Source organism: Athene noctua, chromosome 17 (assembly GCF_965140245.1).
Source record: "Athene noctua chromosome 17, bAthNoc1.hap1.1, whole genome shotgun sequence".
NCBI classification, from domain to species: Eukaryota; Metazoa; Chordata; class Aves; order Strigiformes; family Strigidae; genus Athene; species Athene noctua.
The window spans coordinates 2894569-2913232 of record NC_134053.1 but is presented as its reverse complement, the minus strand read 5'-3'; the positions used below and the strand labels follow the sequence as shown (position 1 = coordinate 2913232).

The 18664-nt window shown below is 40.6% G+C and overlaps 1 protein-coding gene across 3 annotated transcripts in view; it reads right to left on the bottom strand.

Annotated features, from left to right (window-relative positions):
- CLIP1 (CAP-Gly domain containing linker protein 1) overlaps positions 1-16472 on the bottom strand; it is a 70270-nt gene extending 53798 nt beyond the window's left edge. For 2 of the 3 annotated variants that reach the window (XM_074921573.1, XM_074921574.1), the window contains exons 1-3: positions 16359-16472; positions 3469-3664; positions 2431-3002 (exon numbers count right to left, since the gene is read on the bottom strand). In XM_074921573.1, the coding sequence (XP_074777674.1) occupies positions 2431-3002; positions 3469-3562 (666 nt within the window). In that variant the 5' untranslated portion in view covers positions 3563-3664; positions 16359-16472. Of the gene's footprint in view, positions 1-2430; positions 3003-3468; positions 3665-15250; positions 15490-16358 lie in introns of those variants that run through there. The other variant, XM_074921572.1, reaches the window with a different exon arrangement.
- Between the last annotated feature and the right edge of the window lie 2192 nt (positions 16473-18664).

The window sequence follows — 18664 nt, the reverse complement described above, 5'->3', positions numbered from 1 at the left end:
TTTTCAAGACACAATTCAGCAGCTGTTTTCCCCATAATCATCACGGTATTGCTACTACTTAGAACCTTCACAAAATATTCAACAGCAGCCAGTCCAAGCTGCAGGAACTGATGAACGTGGGCAGCATTTAGTTGCTGGAGTTCTGCAGTGGTATGGTCAGACTGAAGTGTATCTCAGGCCTATGACAGGATATTGTCACTTAAAAGGGAAATTCTGTGCTGAGGTGGGACTTATAAATTCCATCAAGCCTCTCATCCTCTTGCATAGAATATTACTGAAAAGTTACTACTGAAATAAATGACATGGAGTAGTCCAGTTGCATTTGTACATTTCTAGGCAAGCTACCCTAAGTGACAGGCACGTCTTTCACAACAACCAGTGCTAGCTGTAGGCTCTGAGGACAGTTTCCAGCAATTACTCAGTAACAGTTCAATTTACAGTCCATAGTGCTGGGCAGGAGCTCAGTGGCAGAGGAAAAAAAAAATTAACAGATGAATGCATTCTTCAGCCAAATTTACTATTATTTGCACTGGTGATTTAAGATATTTACAGCTAAATTATTATTAGACACGACATTAGCAGAGGGTCTGGGATCTACTGCAAGAAATTAGCATGGCACCCAAAAGGGTTAAGGAGATGAAGAATCTTGTCCACTTAATGCTCATATTCCTGTTGCATACACTGTCTTATACTGGCATATAAATTATAGATATGCATCACTGACTGCTGTGCTAGGAATTGCACCAAAACCTCAAACTACAGCTTGATGATTCAACAGGAAGACTTAAGGCAAACAGAGGAAGTAGGGAGGATGAAATAGTAAGTTTAATCTGTTCTACCTAACAAACAGAATTTGAGACCTTATTACTATCAAAGTGTGGCAATTAGGATATGCTGCTTCTGTAATTTGCACTAACAAGACATAGGAAAGTTAGAGCAATGCCTTCATAGGCATCAGAGAATTTTCCCCCACAAAGAGGATGTCCCAGAAAAATCTCACACAGATCCTCGAGAAAAAGGCAAACAAGTGGTTAAAAAAACCCAACGCTGATTGGAAGAGGACAGGGCTCTAGTCTCTTGACAGAAATAGCTGGGGATAAACGGTAAATCTTTGTTTCCATTGCCACTCCAAGAAAACACATCTCAGCCCAACTCTAGCTGTCAGCCAAACCCTGCCCTCACTTCACCTTATGATCCTTCACTTGATGATTCCTTTCTTCAGCTTGGACCTATGTTTTAAGCTCTCTTTACACAGAAAGAGGAGTAAAATTCTTCCTTAAAAAAGAATTATTAAATATAAAAATATTAAAAACTTCACTGCAGAATCACTATCTGGTTGGGTAGCGCAGGACAAATATAAAATCCATGAGATTTTTTTTTCTACACAAGGTTCTTACTGTAACCCCAGAAATACTTCCTATGCCAGGGCATTTGTTGCTGTCCTTGTCTTTTACCTAATGGAAATTTCAAAAATTATACTGTAAGTAAAAGGAGATTGTATCAAAACAACAGTAAGACAATTCTTCAGCTTAACAGCACACTCAAGTAATTCAAACCTAAAATCAGATCTGCTACACTGACTGTAGTAGATATACAAATATCATTCTGACTATATTTGAAGGCTACATACATAGCCTTTAAATAAAGAATACAACATAATGTTATCACCAGCCTCCTACTGCCTTTTCAAGGAAAGGCTAGTGTTTCAGGGCAAAGTTTCCCACTTTTTTTAGTAGGTGTACGTCAAATCAATTCTCAAAAATGACCAAAATGATCAAAAAATAAAAGGTATACTACATAATTATTATTTTAAAAAATATGTATAAACTGACAAAACTTAACTCCCTTTTAAAAGAGTGAAATGATACATCAGCAGAAACATGTATGGTTCTGAATTTAGGAAGGGCAGCCAAGTGACATGGCACATCACCAACAGAACACGTAATTCCTGGGTGATCAGTGGCATTATGTGACTACTTCTGTTGCTGCCTGTCACTACTCAGGGGAACAATCAATTATTGAACTGTTGGCTTTCTAAAGACATGGCCTGAACATGGCAAAAGAGCTGCACGGAAAGCTCACAAGCGTGTTTTTTGTGTAGCGTGACTGTAGTTCTTGAAGTTATAGAAAGATGAGCTACAAATACGTTGTTAAAGACCAAATGGCTTTTTAAAACACTAGCAATAGATTAAAAACCACCAGATTAAAACCTGCCAAATTAACCATTTTATCTCGGTAATGCAAACATCTTCCTACAGTATGTAAAACTGCACGTGAAGAGCTTGTCTATGGAAGACACTCAATGAAAACAAAGCTAGAGCATAAATTTACATTACTTTGACCAAGAAAACAGTAGAAAAGTTTTGAATATTAGCAGAAGTTACAATTTATCAATCAAAAGCAGACACAGAAGCTGCAGGGGAATCTTACCAGAACTCGATCTCCAATTTTGAGCTCCCTTTCTCCTTTCTTTAGTGATCCGGCTTCAGAGAGATTTGATATAGATTCACTGGCAGTTTTTGAAAGATTGCTAATCTGAGAAGGAGTTGAATGTTCCTTAGCAGCAAGTGGTGAAGTTTTTTGTGGAATTCCTGAAGGGGGAAGCGCAGCAGCAGACGAAGACACCATACTAGCAGCTGATGTGGAAGTTGGTGATGTAGCTCTAGAAGCATGAGCTGTCTGTGTACCATTGGCTTCATCTTCTGTCAGCACTTTTCTTGTCAATTTTGATGGTCTTGTAAATATTCCCCTCAAGGGTTCACACTGGAAATAACGAACTCCAGCCACAGAGCCATCGTTCTTACCAATTGGTTCATCGAGAACAATCCCTGCCCACTGTCCTGGAGCAAACTGTGTTTCACCAAGGAACTGAATAAAGCCAGGTTTATTTCCATTGACCCAAACACGCTCCCCAACTCTGAAATCATCCACAAACTCTTCACATGCATCTGCAGTGGTTGTGCTTGAGGCCTTTTCACTGGAAGCTGCTTTTTCTGCTGGCACTGGAATCAAGCAGAATGAGAAAGCAAATACACTAATATTTCAGAGAGCATCATTACTTAGTCTGAATGTAACAAGCATTTGGAAAAAGCATGATTTCTGAAAGGGAGAGCACAACTCCAAATTTTCTTACTTTTGAAAACACTGTAATCTCTGGAATACAATAATTCAAAAATCTAAGGACAGAGACACTGTATGAATTTAATCTAAGTTTCGTAGAGATTAAACATCTTACCTCAAAAACTACACAATCATTTTTATCATGACAAGTTTTTTCCAAGGAAAACTGCTTGATCACATCCAATTAGTAACTTCAGTTTGTTTGCATACAGTACAGAATTTTTGTTACATCAGAAATACAGCCAAAAATATCTTGGTGTAAATAGTAAAAATAATATATACTCATAGCTTTCAAGGTACTTTTTGTTAGAAGATGAATAAGGGAAAAGTTATTTAAATATTCCTTACCGGCTGCAATAGATGTGGGTGTTTTCAGCAACGTACTCCCATGCTTGATGGTCTTTGAAGGAGCCTTAAGTCCACTTGGTTTTAACATACTCATCTTTTTGCAATACCAGTGTTAATCCTCTTTGTCTGTAGCAACTATCTTTTTCCAAACATGGATAAATTATATTATTTGAGTTTTTCCAACTCTGGAGTAAACCTGTATATAAAAATATTAGACAGGAAACAAAAATCAGTATTTTAACTCCTGCAGAAGAAATTTCTATATACACACATAGTCTGTGTATGAAATGCATGATAAAAGATGCTTTACAATAACAACCAGAAGCATTTCCCAGGATAGCATTTCCAATCCTTCAGCTTTTGAAGGCCATTTCCTATTAAAAGACACCAAGTCTGAACCTAAAACATCAGCATAAACTTCATTGAATGTTGCTGTATTCATCTGGAGTTTTAAACTAAAAGGCTGTTTTAAGAAAGAAAAACAAAGCCCTTAACAGCATTACTAACATTACACATAGATATAATCACTCTGCACACCCTACTGTTTTCAGTCACATATTTCAAGCGTTGCAATATCCCAGCAAAACCAACTTGAGACTAAACAAGTAACTGCAAGAGAAATCAAGAGAACTGGGAAAAAAGTTTTTAAGATTGGAACTAAAAATTAAGATGGACCAACAGAGTTACATGATGGCAAGCAAAAAGTAAACATCCACCTCAGCTGTATGCGATCTTGTAGATCACAAGATACACTGGCTCGCAGTCCCCAACACAGTGCCCCAGCCACGCTCCTCTGGAAAGAGGAGGAGGGACTCTTCCCGACGTTGCTAGGATAGAGCCTTGCTCTGACTTGGAAGCCAGCTATAAGCTTTTCGGGGAGCTATGTCATGAGGATTTTGCCAAAGAAAGCATCTTCCTTCTGATTACAAAAGCTTCAGAAAGGCTCTTTCTTCTATAATGAAAAATCTGTGGGTTTTTGGGGGTTTTTTTGGTTTTTTTTTTGTTTTTTTTGTTTTTTTTTCTATGATGTGAACTGTAAGATGACTAGTTTCCCTACCACCTTCAAAAGCATAAACTGTTCAGCATGAACACAGCTTGGATATTTGCTAAGCTTTATATATAGAGGTATCAACAGAACAGCTATGCCCACTTAGAGAAAACCAGCACGCATCTAAACGAAAACCTGAAGAAGAAAAAAAAAAAGGAAACACAGACATGTAGCAATAGACTGTTTGCTCAACTGTTTGCTCAGAACACGACAAACAAGAACTGTAAAGCAGGTCTCAGCCCTGGCGTTTACTCGGCGTTTTGGCACCAGTCAGCACACATGCACAGGCAGACAGCAGGCCGACTGCAAACTTCCCCAAACCATTATTCCCAGTGCCCTGGCACGCACAGGGGTGGGCAGCGTGTCTGCAGGCAAACCAAACACTGCGGAAGGAGGCTGCTATGCTCCAGGAAGGAAGACTCAAGAGAGACAAGCCAACCGTGTCTTTTACCTACCAGTACAAGTTTTACCCCTCATGTATTATTAATAGCCAGCACAGTAGTGTTCCTAAAAAAATCCATCCACTGCGAAAAAAAATAAAAGTATCGGGCACGTTGCTTTGTGAACCTAAATACCAAAGTGAAACACTTCTGCTATTTCTGGCCATGCCAAATACAAAGAATTTTCTAAGAAGTCTGCAAAAATGTTGTACTTTAAAAAGCATTAATTACCACTTTGGATGTATGTCTACAATTTAAGCTACGCTCCATGAAATCTCTGAAGTAGCGCTGTGAAGATTTCTGCAAATTTTTTCTAGCATTGCCAGAATTATGTCACTCGCCCATCTGCAACGTTATGACTAATGAAGAGAAAAATTTCTACATTGTTTTTGCAAGACACTTACTATTAATTTTTAAGTGGGAACTTTCACAAACATGAAAGCAGAGTTAGGTCTCTAAAATCAAAGCACAAGGATAGGCATGAAATATGACTAAGCCATGAAAGAACTGGGAGGCAGACGGTTACACAGAAGAACGACTAAAGGATCACAAAAGATGTCACTCTGGACACAGCAGGAACACCGTGGGGTTTTTTCCCCCCTCCTACTACATACCTGTCCTCCCTGCTAAATCTGAATGCATCATCTTTCCTCATACTTTGTTTTGGAAATCTTCTAAAACTCTACTTTGCTCTTACATGCCAATGACTTGAAAAACCTTATTTTTCTCTCTTATACACACTACCTACCTATTCTTTCTCACACTGCAGGCCCTATTCCCTCCCCTCGGATGCCAGGATCTCCACGCATGCCTCCATCACTTTTCTCAACTCATCCAAATCCACGGAACAGAAAAACTGTACACGATAAAGAAGGATTTGGTACAAACACAAAAATGCGAGCAGCATCAACGTCAGTTCTTTTTAGTTCACAGTCTTCTCTGCCAGTGCCAAACATCAAATTTATGGAAATTCATCAACCTCATTTGGGTCAAAGCAAGTCCCCCTTAAGAAAGGCTGCCTCCTAAACCAGGAAGCTAGAAGCTGTCTTACTGTATTCTGCCATTCTTTTCCATATACTACCTCTTTTTTTGTCCCCAAAGAGCATTCCAGCACCACACAGGTAGTAACCACCTATACTGTGCAAGGATAGCTATATTACAAGAAAACAAACACTAAATTACCCCCCAAAATTGCATGTTGACAGTTTCAAATAATTATTTATTAATAGCTGCTTAACAAACCTCAGCTCAACAGAAAGATAGAATGTTCTAATATTGCATTTCTTGGCTCAGGGTACTCATTCATAGTTTAATCTTGCTCTCCACAGTCACGGGTTATGTATTTGCTGTGTCATTTGCTTTTTTCAACATACAGGCCTTCAACTAGGCCAGAAGTAACACAATCCCTTGCACCTTGGTTTCAGAGTTACTGAAATTGAAGATTAATTCAAAAAAAACGCTAAAATATGGTCAACCATTTTGATAAATTGTTTACCTTACTGCAATACTGAAAATGCAACTTTGAGTCCTAGAGACAGGACTTTCATAGCAGCATTTCCTAACAGAATTCATAAAACACTGAAAGCACATCAATTTGCATCAAGTGATCTTAAGCATTATGCACTCCAGCACTTCCTAACAGGCTCCAGATGTCAATTATCTCATTTTAGTTCTCATAAATGAGAGCAGCTAGCTACTTGTCCCGATTTGTTCTCTTTCCTTCCTTGAATCTCCCTCAGCTCTCCTGAAAAAGAATCTTTATAACCAATAGGCAATAACATTAACCGTAAGTTTCTCAAAAGATTGTATCAGGAACCTATGGAAATGCCCAGATATAATCTGATAATATATACTTCTTAAGTGTTCAGAAAGCCACAAGTTCTAGCAATACCATAACTGAGCATAAAAAAAGGAGATTTTAAACATAAGCTTTACACCTGTGCCATCACTGGGAAATATATTATTCCATACAATATGAAAGTGTGTTATATTCTCAAGTGAATTACAATTTGTTTGTGTGTTGATTACAAAAAACTTTCAAATGCAGACATGAATCCATGCATTGGCCCTTTCAGCTGATTAATAATATCCTTATTTACCTTTTGCAGATTCTAAGTAGTGCATGGATCAAAGCAATCCATAAGCAACAAATTGAGAACCACTGGTGTACCAAAATAAATCCTAATAACAACAGACACGAATTCTGTTGGAAAGCTGAGATTATAAATAAATAAAATTAAAGCACATAACCCTGAATTTAAAAAGCAGAGTATTTCCCAAGTGTCAAAAAAGGAATTTGTATATAAAAAAGCTATCTACCCCTGTTTCTCTCAAGACTGTATTTTCAACAACTAGTACTCCAAAAAGAACTAAAACACAATACAGAAACAAAGTTAAAGCTTCAGCTCACTCCCCTCAAGAACCCTATAGTCACGACAAGAATAGAACAGTACCAATAGTTCTTTAAGCTTAGCTGACATCTTGACAAGAATGCTGCCACCACCATACTCTCCTTCCTCAGGACAGGTAGTGCCATAATTAAAACGTTCCATCTAAGAAAACATTTGAAGCAATGACTTGACAATTTAAGGAAGAAACATTTGCTAACATCACTCCTCACAACTATCACAGAACAGATGCAGTGTTTCCATGGAGAAAAGCAAGTCGTCTGTCCATGTGGTAGGGAAACAATAAGGACGTTCTAGAATAGAAAGGAATAATGTTTGAATTGACTCAAAACAGACTGCATAAACTCCGTCTTCAGCATGCAGACACACTCAGTCTGACTCTGTGCAGGGTACTTTGAGGCTGGAACACTACTCTCATGGTTTATTCCTATAGTAAAGTGAAACAACTATTCTAATCGATCATCATCCACTATCAGTCATGCACGAGTTCTTCAAAACATTTCAAATCAAAAAGATAAATATTAAACTTAGTTAACACCATTAAGAGACTAAATACTGTTGGAAAATGCCTTTCAATGCCAACACATTTCTAAGCTCAAAGAAGATACCACTTAAATTGTGTTAATTCTGCTAAGCATACCAGTGCTTTGCAAAATACATATAAACACGAGTAACAGATACAGAGTAAATATTCGAAAAGGGTTGTGTAGAATAGATAACTCTGCTGAAAATCTCACAGGCATCTGTAACCAGAGAAGATCACATGCAATCCCAGTGGCAGTCAACTAGGAGGTATCTAGAAAACAAATTCCGACCGTACCATGAAGAAAATGTAATATGTACAAAATAATCAGAAAATCCTTTCCGTAAAGAAGTGATATGGAAAATGTATTTCAAAGACCACCACAATCCAGTAACTTCACTTTCCTGAGAGAAAAACAAACACACCACATGAAGCACTATGTTTGAAACAGCAGCCTCAACAGCATTTCTTAAATACCTGTTCCATAGTCTTGATGTTCATACCACTACTGCCAAGCTTGCAGAAGCTCGTGAATCATTCCGCAAATATCCTGACAATGGTTTAGAGAAAGTAACTTGGAAATTTGAACCTGGAAAGTTTTCTCCTCTGGTTCACAAGTTACTCTAAGAGCTCAGACTCTTCAGGGTTACAAATGCTTACAACTCCTAAAATTATTGCAATCTTAAAAGTTTAAAGTGTATAAAGCATCTTCTGTATGATTCAGATCTAATCTTATTACAGCTCTAAAAGTTGTACTTGCAATCTCCTGGGCCATTACATTTCTGTAAAAAGTGGGTATATGCATCTCCAAGAGCACTTGAAATAATGCCTTTAGTTGAATTCACAGGCTTTTAAAATGCATATGCAATTTAAAAACACAACCACATTTCAGCTTTGAACAAAATAAATGCCTTTGCATTGCACTGCTATTTGCTCTTTGCTACCTCTAAGAATATTTCTTTTTGTGCAAGAATGTGCCAGATCAGAGACCAACTTCTGAAAGGTTCGGACAGGAATGAGAGTAATTCAACCACAGCAGGTCCACTGGCCAGACTGGGACATACCCACCACCATCCTTACTGAAACAATTCCAGATGAGGTAGACGTAGCAGAGGGATAAACTGCAGAAAGCAAACAGCCTCACACACTCTCCCTAAAGAGCATTTCCTATTGCCACCACCTTGTTTTGTTTCCAAGGAGGAATACAAGTGTATATTATGCAGCCAGATTTCTCCCACGACGGAAAACTGCAGTGTCAGCAGAGTGTGAGGGATGAGCCACATCCCGGAACAACAGTCTTCCTGAGCACGCTGCCTCCTCTGCCACATTTGGGGTCTATTGGAGATCCTTCATATTGGGCAACCAAAAGGGCTGAATCACCATTTTGCAAGCACTGGATTACATTTACAATGAAATAATCCCACAGCACACAATGTCCATTGTACGTGTCACACTAAGCTTCAAAGTCAGTTCTGTAACAATTACACGCAGTTCAACCAAGAAGACGGATACAGAAGCCTTCATGCATTAATTTTTCAGAACTTCTCTTGTAATGATGCAGCACATGTCGTATTCCTAGCCATTATACTACCCAAACACAACCCTTTTGGAGCTATGAATTCACATCAAGGTCTCTCTGCATTTAGCCACTGAAAGTCAATTACTGAAATGGTAAATGAACTTTTCTCTAAATCTAATGCTCATGGCTTAGTGCAAATTCAGCATGTTTTGTCAGCTCCAAAGCATTTACTGAATGAGTAGCAAGTTCAGACTGAAACAAGCCAGAAAGCACAGTAGGCATTTGATAACAAAGCAAGTCACAAACAGCAAATTATTATGGTACTGATGTAACATCCTCTGTAGTGTTAAACCAAATGGATTATCTGAACATTGCTCAAGAATTTAACTAGATTTCAGGGATTAGGCTGTGGGATTACAGAGGCATCTTCAGGTATAATGTAAATTGAAATTAATAGAATTTAAGAAAGAATTTATATATAAAACAGAAAACAGAATTAAGCATTAAAGATTTCAATAGAGTAAGGGTTGGCATTTGGGAGTCTACATTCGATTACTCATTCAACACAGCAATTAGAAGAAATGGAGCATTTAAAAACACAAGCTCAGTTCTGTCTCCCAGAAACCATGGATTTTTATGTTAATTAATCACGTAATATGATGATCTGAATATATTCTTCAGGTATATCACTACCATAAGAAAAAAACACTAAAATAATGTGCATCATTTAATTCGATATTTATCACGCTAAGTGCCATCAGATCATATTTATTTGGCTTCTAGATGCTCTGTTTATGGATAGCTGGCATGTGCCTATCACACCAGTGGGCTGTATCTCATATTTAAAGGTAGAAAAAATTTTGCATTTAAAACTCAGCTGATCGGGTAGAAAAAAAAAGAAATCCAGACCTTTCTCTCAGATCTGTTGCTTGCAGATAACTGTATCAGAAACAAAAATGTAATAAGAAAATAAGCAAAACCATCTCCTACTTTATATAGGATCATTCTTCTTAGGACGTTCTACTTCAGCTCTTTCCAGCTCAATTCAGTAACAACCATCATATGAATTTGGGAGAGGTATACCCTTCACAAAGCCAAACACTCATCCTGTGTGAACTACAAAGCCTCAGTTTCTCATACCATGTTTTTAAACACAAATATGAATTTTATAAGGGGCAGATTCTTAAAGAAGTGTATCTCTGTTTATTTTAACTAGGCATAACTATTAAATTAACAGAATGAAAGCAATCCTTTGCTCCTTCTGAAGTGCCTTCAAAAGTCACTACCAGGACTACTCCAGGAAATTACTGTCACATGCAAGTATCTACGTCTTTAACTCAAAATACAGTTTGCTTTTACCACCATAAAAATACAAAACCAAAAGCTTGTAATAAATTTGGAAGTCTGCCCACTGGTATGACACAGCTCTTTTGACAGTGTCATTGATTTGATGACCATAACTTGAAGAGCAGCTAACATATTACTCAAACTGAATCATACATATACAATCACTAGCAGTGGTCCTGAAAAATCTTTCAGCTGTATTTTAGAGGGCTTTTGTTTAGATAACATTAGTCTGAAGCAAGTAGTATGTTTGGTGAAACAAAGACACCCAGAGAATATTCAGAACAGTCCCGGCACTGTAACACAAACACTATGCCTTGTCATCACTCATCCCACTATCAAGCAACCATCACACCACAGTATAAGGACATCCCCATAAATAGCTACTAGTTTTCTGTAACTTCAAAGAGTGAATCTGTTTCCTTAAGAGCTCAGAAGACACTCCTACTTTCTTGTACACTTAGAAGGACTGGGGAAGAACGAAATTTGTTGTTTGGGAATCAATCTAAATGCACCATGATGCTGTCCCTCATTAAGGACACGGCTAATCCAGAGCTCAACCAGCAAGTTCAGATTTGTTTAACTGAGACAGACAGACACTGTATTTCTGTATCGTGGTGATGACTTGAACTATTTTCCATGTGAGTTCACAGATTCATAGCACATTCAGGACCAAAGACTTTTAGATTATCTTTCAACATTACAGCTTTTATGGCAGCCAGGCCTGCACACAAATCTGTATTTCTCCTTTGATTTTGAACCTGCTGAGTAGTTTCAACTAAATAAAGTAAAAGGCAGGATATTTCTTTAAAAAAAATATAAAATATTCTGACAAGTGTCACAGAAGTACACCGACCAGTAGGAGGGAAACTTGTGTACAAATAGTCTTGAGTTTCTCCTAATGACTTTAGATCAGACTAAACAATTTAAGGCAAAATGGAAAAATCAAAGTACTGCCATCAGTACACTTGGTAGCAGCAGGTTATCAGTGTGTTTGGAGATAATGTAAAATTTGAATATAATATAGTTAGAAAGGCAACCATTATGAGATGCAAATCCACTGAAAATTAGAGGGTTTTAGTGACACTGCTAAGTTAGTAAATAAAACGTGGCTGGCTTTCTACCTTGGAAAGCACAGGATATTCACTGCAAAGTGGATAAACAGGATTCTCTGTGTACGTTTGGGAAGGGGAAAAGGCAGGGTAAATTCCTGTAACCAAGAAACTGTACTAAGAACAAGATGAATCAGATCAAAGATAGTAAGAGGCTTAGGACCTCAAACCATCAGCCAGATATTACAGCAACGCGATGAGGAAGGTAATTCATTACAGCTTCCGCTCTACTTACGGATTTCAATTCTGCATCAATGACATTTTAAGTCACCTCATCTTATCATTCTATAACTCGCTATGCTCATTCAGATTCCTAAATGCCTTGAGATCATAAGTAAAAAGATATACCACTGAAACACAAAGACTTAGACTGCTGAATACGAAGCACAAGTAAGAGAGGATGTCTGTAACAGTAAAAAACTATTTTGGGTTAGCAATTTGTGAGTAATTTTTTCTCAATCTATGTTGCTATTTCTAAACACAGTCTGTTCAATTTTTTAAAAAGATTCTCATCTTTAATTAATAAGGAAGAGCTGATAACTGTTAAAAAGCATTAAAAAAAAAAAATCACAGAAAACATGACGCAAACTCTAACACTTCAAGTTGCCACTGTACACACGCATTATAAAAATGTTGCTGCTATAGTCTATTAAAAGATCCGAAAGCACATGATTCTTCTAAGCACACATCATTCTCTACAGAATGAAACAAGGATTGAGAAGCAGACAAAGTTTGCACCCGACAAATAACTGCCACCTCTTCTGGTAAGCCTGCTACCAATACTTACTACTTTTCCTACATTTTTCCAAGGGAAACTCCTGACTTTCCCAGAAGTCCTTCATTTTGATAACAGATTATTATTACAAAGAGTAATTTGTTTGACCGCCCGCACTGACTTCTGATGAAAATGCACTTCAACCATTTCACTAAGTGCATTCAGTCCACAATAATAACTATGATTTTGGAATAGTGGAGCATGAAGATGAAGTTATTTGGGATCTAAAGTCTAAATGAAAGTTTGAGAAGGAAAATATAATCTCCTGTCAGCCTCAAAACCAAAAGCATATAAACGGACACAAGCCTTCTCCCCAATACAATTACAACTGAAGCATCTGAAACAAAGATGCTGCTTTTTATAGTAAGAATTTAATTTTGATAGACTTGGGTGAAACTGTAACTGTTTCACACTCTTTGAAAACATCAAGTCAGCAATCCCTTTTTAGCTCTCCATGTTCTTAGCCTTTTAAATTAGCACCATGACTGCTATATGGCTGGCATATAATAAAGTAGAAGTACAAATACAGAACTTAGATAAATATTGCTATGATTGAGTGGATGCCACTGCCAAGCAGAGAAGCTGAATGAGAGTGTCAGATAAGCTAACTCTATCAAATACCAAGATTCTCTCTTTGCCTTGCAATTTCCCCTCAAAATAAGCTAAAAATATAAGCAGCAAGATTATAAGGATCAGAAAAACTGAGCAGCTTTTAATGGTGTTTCTCCTCAAAGCAGCAGAGTGAAGACATGTCTTATAAATTAAAAGAATGTATGGTACTATTCACCCAAGAGTCTTCTGTCTGATTGTGTACAAACAACTGATGAGACATTCCAGGTGGAAAACAGTTAGGCAGGTGCTAAAGTAGAAACCTGTACAGTCTGTGCTTCAATAAATCTTCTAAAAATCCTTTCCAGCCTTTCAGAGACCAGGAGCTAGATACCAGACTCGTGGGTATTTCTATGGGTCAGTTGTACCACTGTAAGTCATGCGAGGGCAACATCACTCTGCAAAAATAAACACATGCAGAGGACAGACACCTGGACAAGCACAGACATATTAGTAGATGTTTGCAATCGTCAGGAACCATGCTGCTGACAGAGCTGGCTTCAGTTCTGCTAGTCAAGAAGAACGAAATGGTTGCTCCAGCAGAAATTGGCATCTAGCTGGGGGCAGCTGAGATTACAGCTAATGCAGTATATAATTGCCTTTCATTAAATAACAAAACACCATCCATCTGAAGCATTTCTAAACATGCCAGTCCAATAAGGACTCCAGTGCGTTACTTTTATATGTGCCAGCAGAGCCAGCAGTCCCTAAGGAATGCCAGAAAATTAAACAAGAGCTGCATTCATTCATGGTCATCATGTTCAAACATTAGAAAACTTGCATTCAACATACGGAGTTAACATTTGACCTGAATGTTTTAGAGAGGGAAAGAAAAGCAGTTTTGAGAAATCATATTGGCAAGACAGATCACTCTGTTTCTTCTGAAGGAAGATCTATTTTGAAATATTCTCAGTCACTCCCAATAAAAACTTTAAACAGGGCTAAAAGGATAAAGGGAGGAACACTAAAGGAATTATCCAATCTGCCTAAGCTAAGTAAATAAAGGTGGTTTATTTCCTACAGCATACCTCCGTGATGAGGACACAAGACAGCTGTCCCTCACTAGAAAGGTGAGATTTTATCTTTAAAAGAAACCATACACATTATAAAAACCTAATTTTTTTGCCAAATAATATCTCCCTCTTGATCCCTAAAGATATGGACAATTGAGGTCACATTTCCAAGCTTTTCTGCTTCAGGCAACACACCCCTCTCTCTTCCACAGACACAAAACTTTAGTGCAGTTTAGCGCAGACAGAAAATCTTCTAGCACGGATAAGGACTGGACAGGAAGATAACCCTTAAATCTCATCATTTTAAATCAAGAACTAATAATCCCCTGCACATTTTTCAGTCATTCTACACTCAGTACGTAAATGAAGAAGTTTTGCACCTGAACAGTTTTATATTCCTTAGATTAAGATAAATTGCTCTTGGGGTGGAAGAAGCTATTTACTTTTCCCCCGCAGTATCTAATTCACTATCTTGTTGCGCGTTGTAGCAGGTGCACAGACACATACTTAAGAAAAATCACTCCCTAACACTGCTAGTTTCAGAATGATATGCGTATTTCTGCTCTTTAAATAAAATTCTCCTCAAAGCAGCAGGCATGAAGGCATTTCCTCTTTTGTACCTCTTTTCTTTCTTCTTCCCACATATTAATACAGGTAACACACGCTTTAAAACCTTTCTGCTCAAAGATCTCAAAGCAGCCTGTGAACTTCCATAAAACCCTACCCATTCAGCACACTCAGTAAGTGAAGGGGTGGAGAGGGAAGTCTTAATTTCACTGTCAGATTTTTAATCTTGAATGTATAGTCACAGACTAAATTTTCTTCTCCATGCTATGTTTTGGAAGAGATTTTTTTGTAGTGTTAGCTTTTGTTTGTTCTCTTTAAATTATTTAAAACATATACATAAAGATGTTATAATGAAAGGGAAAACTAACTCCTGATTTTAATGCAGCAGGAGCCACATCAACATGTGAGTAACAGCAACAATTACCTTGTGCCCCATGACAGCTGAGGCACAGAAGAGAGAGCACTGCGTCGCCTGAGGCAGCAGCACTAGTGATCTAGCGGAAAGCAGGAGGGGCCGAGAGCCCACACAGCCGGTGCCTGGGGATCCCTCAGGTCTAACACGGGCTATAAACACGGCAGTAAACTCCGGCTGAGCCTCCCGGAATCGTGGCGCGATGCAAGAGCAGCTCACCTGCTAATCAGTAGCTTGGAAAGCAACACAAGCAATGTGGAGCAGACATAAAAAAGTAAATAAAAAAAAAATAAAGCGAGGTAAATTACAAACCAAGGGATTAATCAGTAAAATATCAGCATATAAGCGCGGGATGCTGAGAACTGCGTTTACCGTGAAATACTCAGACCCGTTCCCTCCGGAATCATCCACTCAAGCGCCGCGTTACGTCTTCTAGGGGTAGGGCTCGAGCAGAGATGGCACTGGGGACCCTCCTGCCCCTGACCTGCGCCTCACGGACCGCCAAGGCACCAAGGGCTCTGCGCGGCGGGAGGCGACACCGCGGAGGCCCCCAGCCCGCCTGCGACGCCGCGGCCGAGCCGACGGAGCGCGGCTGCCCCGGGAGAGGGCGGGCGGCCAGCCCCGTCCGACCGGGGCCGCGGCGGCGGGAGGGGAGGCGAGAAGCCGCACACGAGGGGAATGAGCCCGGCAAGCCCGAGCACTCGGCTCGGGAACCGGCCAAACCGGCTGCTGTCACCGCGGCCCCTGGCAGGCCGGCGGGGAAGCGCAGGCACGTGTGGCGGAGGCCAACAGCTCCCCGGGGGCGGGCGGACACCCCCCCCTTCCACCCCCCCCACCCCTCCGCTCCCGGAGCCTCGCCCCACCCAGCACCCCTCAGCCCCGCACACCGGGTCCCGCCACCGCACACGGGTCCCTCAGCGCCAGGTCCCCAACCGCCGTCCCCAAGCCCGGCGCGGGCACAGCGCGGCGCCCGCCGAGGCGCCCGGACGGGAAGCGGAGGCCCCGAGGCGGGAGGCGGCCGGCGGCTCCCCCCCGCCCCCCTCATCCCCTCAGACGGCGCCATCGCGAGCCCGGGCAGCGCCGCCGCCCTCCCCGCGCGGGCCCTCAGCGGCGGCCTCACCGCTGCGAGCGCCTTCGGCTCCGCGCCGCCGCCTTCCCCGGCCGCTGCCAGCGCCGGGCGCAGCTCCTGCCGCTGCCGCCGCCTCCTCCTCCTCCTCCTCCCTCTCTGCAGCGGCGGCGGCGCCTCCCCGGCTCGCAGGGGGCGGGGCGGGCACACAACGTCTGCGCCCGGCCGGGCCCGCGGCACCGTGAGGCGGAGACTGCAGCAGCGCGAACCGCGCCCCCCTCCGCGCTCTCCCTTCACCCCCTTTTCCCTTTGTCTCCCCCCCACCTTTGTTCGCCCCGGGGGGTGCCCGCCGGGCAGAGGGGAAGCGGCGGCTCTCCTCGGCTGTCGGTCCCCCCGGGCAGGCCCCCGCCCGTCCCGGCAGCCGGAGGGGAGCCGGCGGCCTGGGCTCGGCGCGGGGAGGGGGCCCGAGCACCGGCAGCGCTGACCCCGCGGGAAGGCGCTGCGGCAGCGGCCCGGTGTGAAGGGGGGGGTGGAGAAGAGACAGGGAGGTGTGAAACACAGAGCTCTTAACGGGTAACTTTACTGTCTGCTTCTTTTCTCCATTTTCCTTTTGTCCTGACGCATTTCGTTCCTTCCCTTTCTCTAAAGTACTTAGTATTTTAATTGTCGTTGTGTTTGCAAAGCAACACATTGGAACGTGGCGTTATCCTGTTGCTAAAGTTTAAGGAGCTGTAGCAGGAGCTCCAGCGCCATCATCATCAATTTAATACTAATTTTCAAGGCTGAATCAAACAGCTCTGCTTCACCGCCTTACCTCTTAGAAATAGGCAACAGAGCCCAGCCAGGGCTGGCCCGTAACTGCTGAATTCATCACAAAGCAAACCTCGGTTTGCAGCCTCACAGATCATTTCGTTTCTGCATGATGCCATTCAAACAAAAGGGTGATGAGAAAGCAGTTCCATTGCTGGAGACTGATTGCAATTTGTGTTTCATTTTGGCTTCATTCTTTGGCATTAATCCAGCATGGTAAAGCACAAAATGGTGTGACGCAGTCCCCCAAATAATAGGTTTCAACTACATCAGCATTTAGCGATGTTTGTTAGAATTTCACTTCCTAAATGTTAAATAGAATCTCTTACCATGGCCATTAGATGTTGAAACAGATACTCGAATCCATGTACAGCCACCCTTCTTTCTCCCTGCAAAATTTGATAAAAGTTTTGCTGAATAAGGACTTCAGGATTTAAATATTAGATTGTATTTAGAAGCACAGAGCCAGCGAACAATTACTTAAAACAAAAAATTGACCCTGCAGTCCCTAGCTATGGAAATAGTCCCCAACACAAAAATTGCAATTATAGTAAAAACTAGACTCAGACTAACTTTACAGAACACTTGCCCAAAATAACCTGTTGGCTTGAGAGCTACAGTTGGGAACCTTTGTGCTTGTTTCTGGTACTTTTGAGCTTTCTGTATTGTTCTGATGCTAATATAGAACATGTTTCCCATCATTTTTCTTCACTAATTTGATTTTTTGTTTAACGGTTAATTTACCATGTAGATAGATTTCAAGGGTATGCAGTTCAATGCACAACATAAAAATTTTTCTTAAGCAACGTTAGACTGATGTATCTAGTAGAGAGCACAGCAACTGGAAGTGAGCTTACTCTTGAAGATAGAAATTAAGAGTTGAAGCTTTGTAATAAATTTGTAATAAGGTGCATGCAGTAAGTAAGTGGTGAAATAATAGATGAAAAGCAGTTCAGGTGTGTAAGCAGCTTTCTTTACTCCCTTGCAAGGCTAAAGCTAAGAGTGTCCCGTTACTAAAGCAAGAATTGAGAATGATGTCGCATAGATCAAAAGTTTCTACCTCTAAAGTGAATGTGCTGTTGGTTTTTCATGTTATTTCCTAGCGAACAGAATTACAGATTCAAGATCAAGGTAATCTTGTAGGAAACAAAGGAAGTAGTTACCCATCATTCAACCAGTATCAACCTTCATATGGTGAAAAAGGAGCTTTAGAGCAACTGTAACTTAAGTTCATCCCAATTAGAAATAGTTAGCTTCTGTGTATCAGTCTACACTTAGGTGGAGATACACACTGACTGTGATAACAGTAACATCTAGTATGTTCACATCCAATTTTTAGCATTTATTAGAAAAAAAGATGCTGGTACTATAAATCATAGCACTATAAAGGATTAAATAGGATTGAAAGCCGGTTTCTTTGTTTCCAGTCCTAGTGGCTCTCTTTTCTGAACTGCATGATCAGCATCAGTCAACATATAATACACACACATTTTCTTAACTCTACAAAAACAGGAATTGCTGGATGCTCCTGGGGAATTCAGGATGCCAAC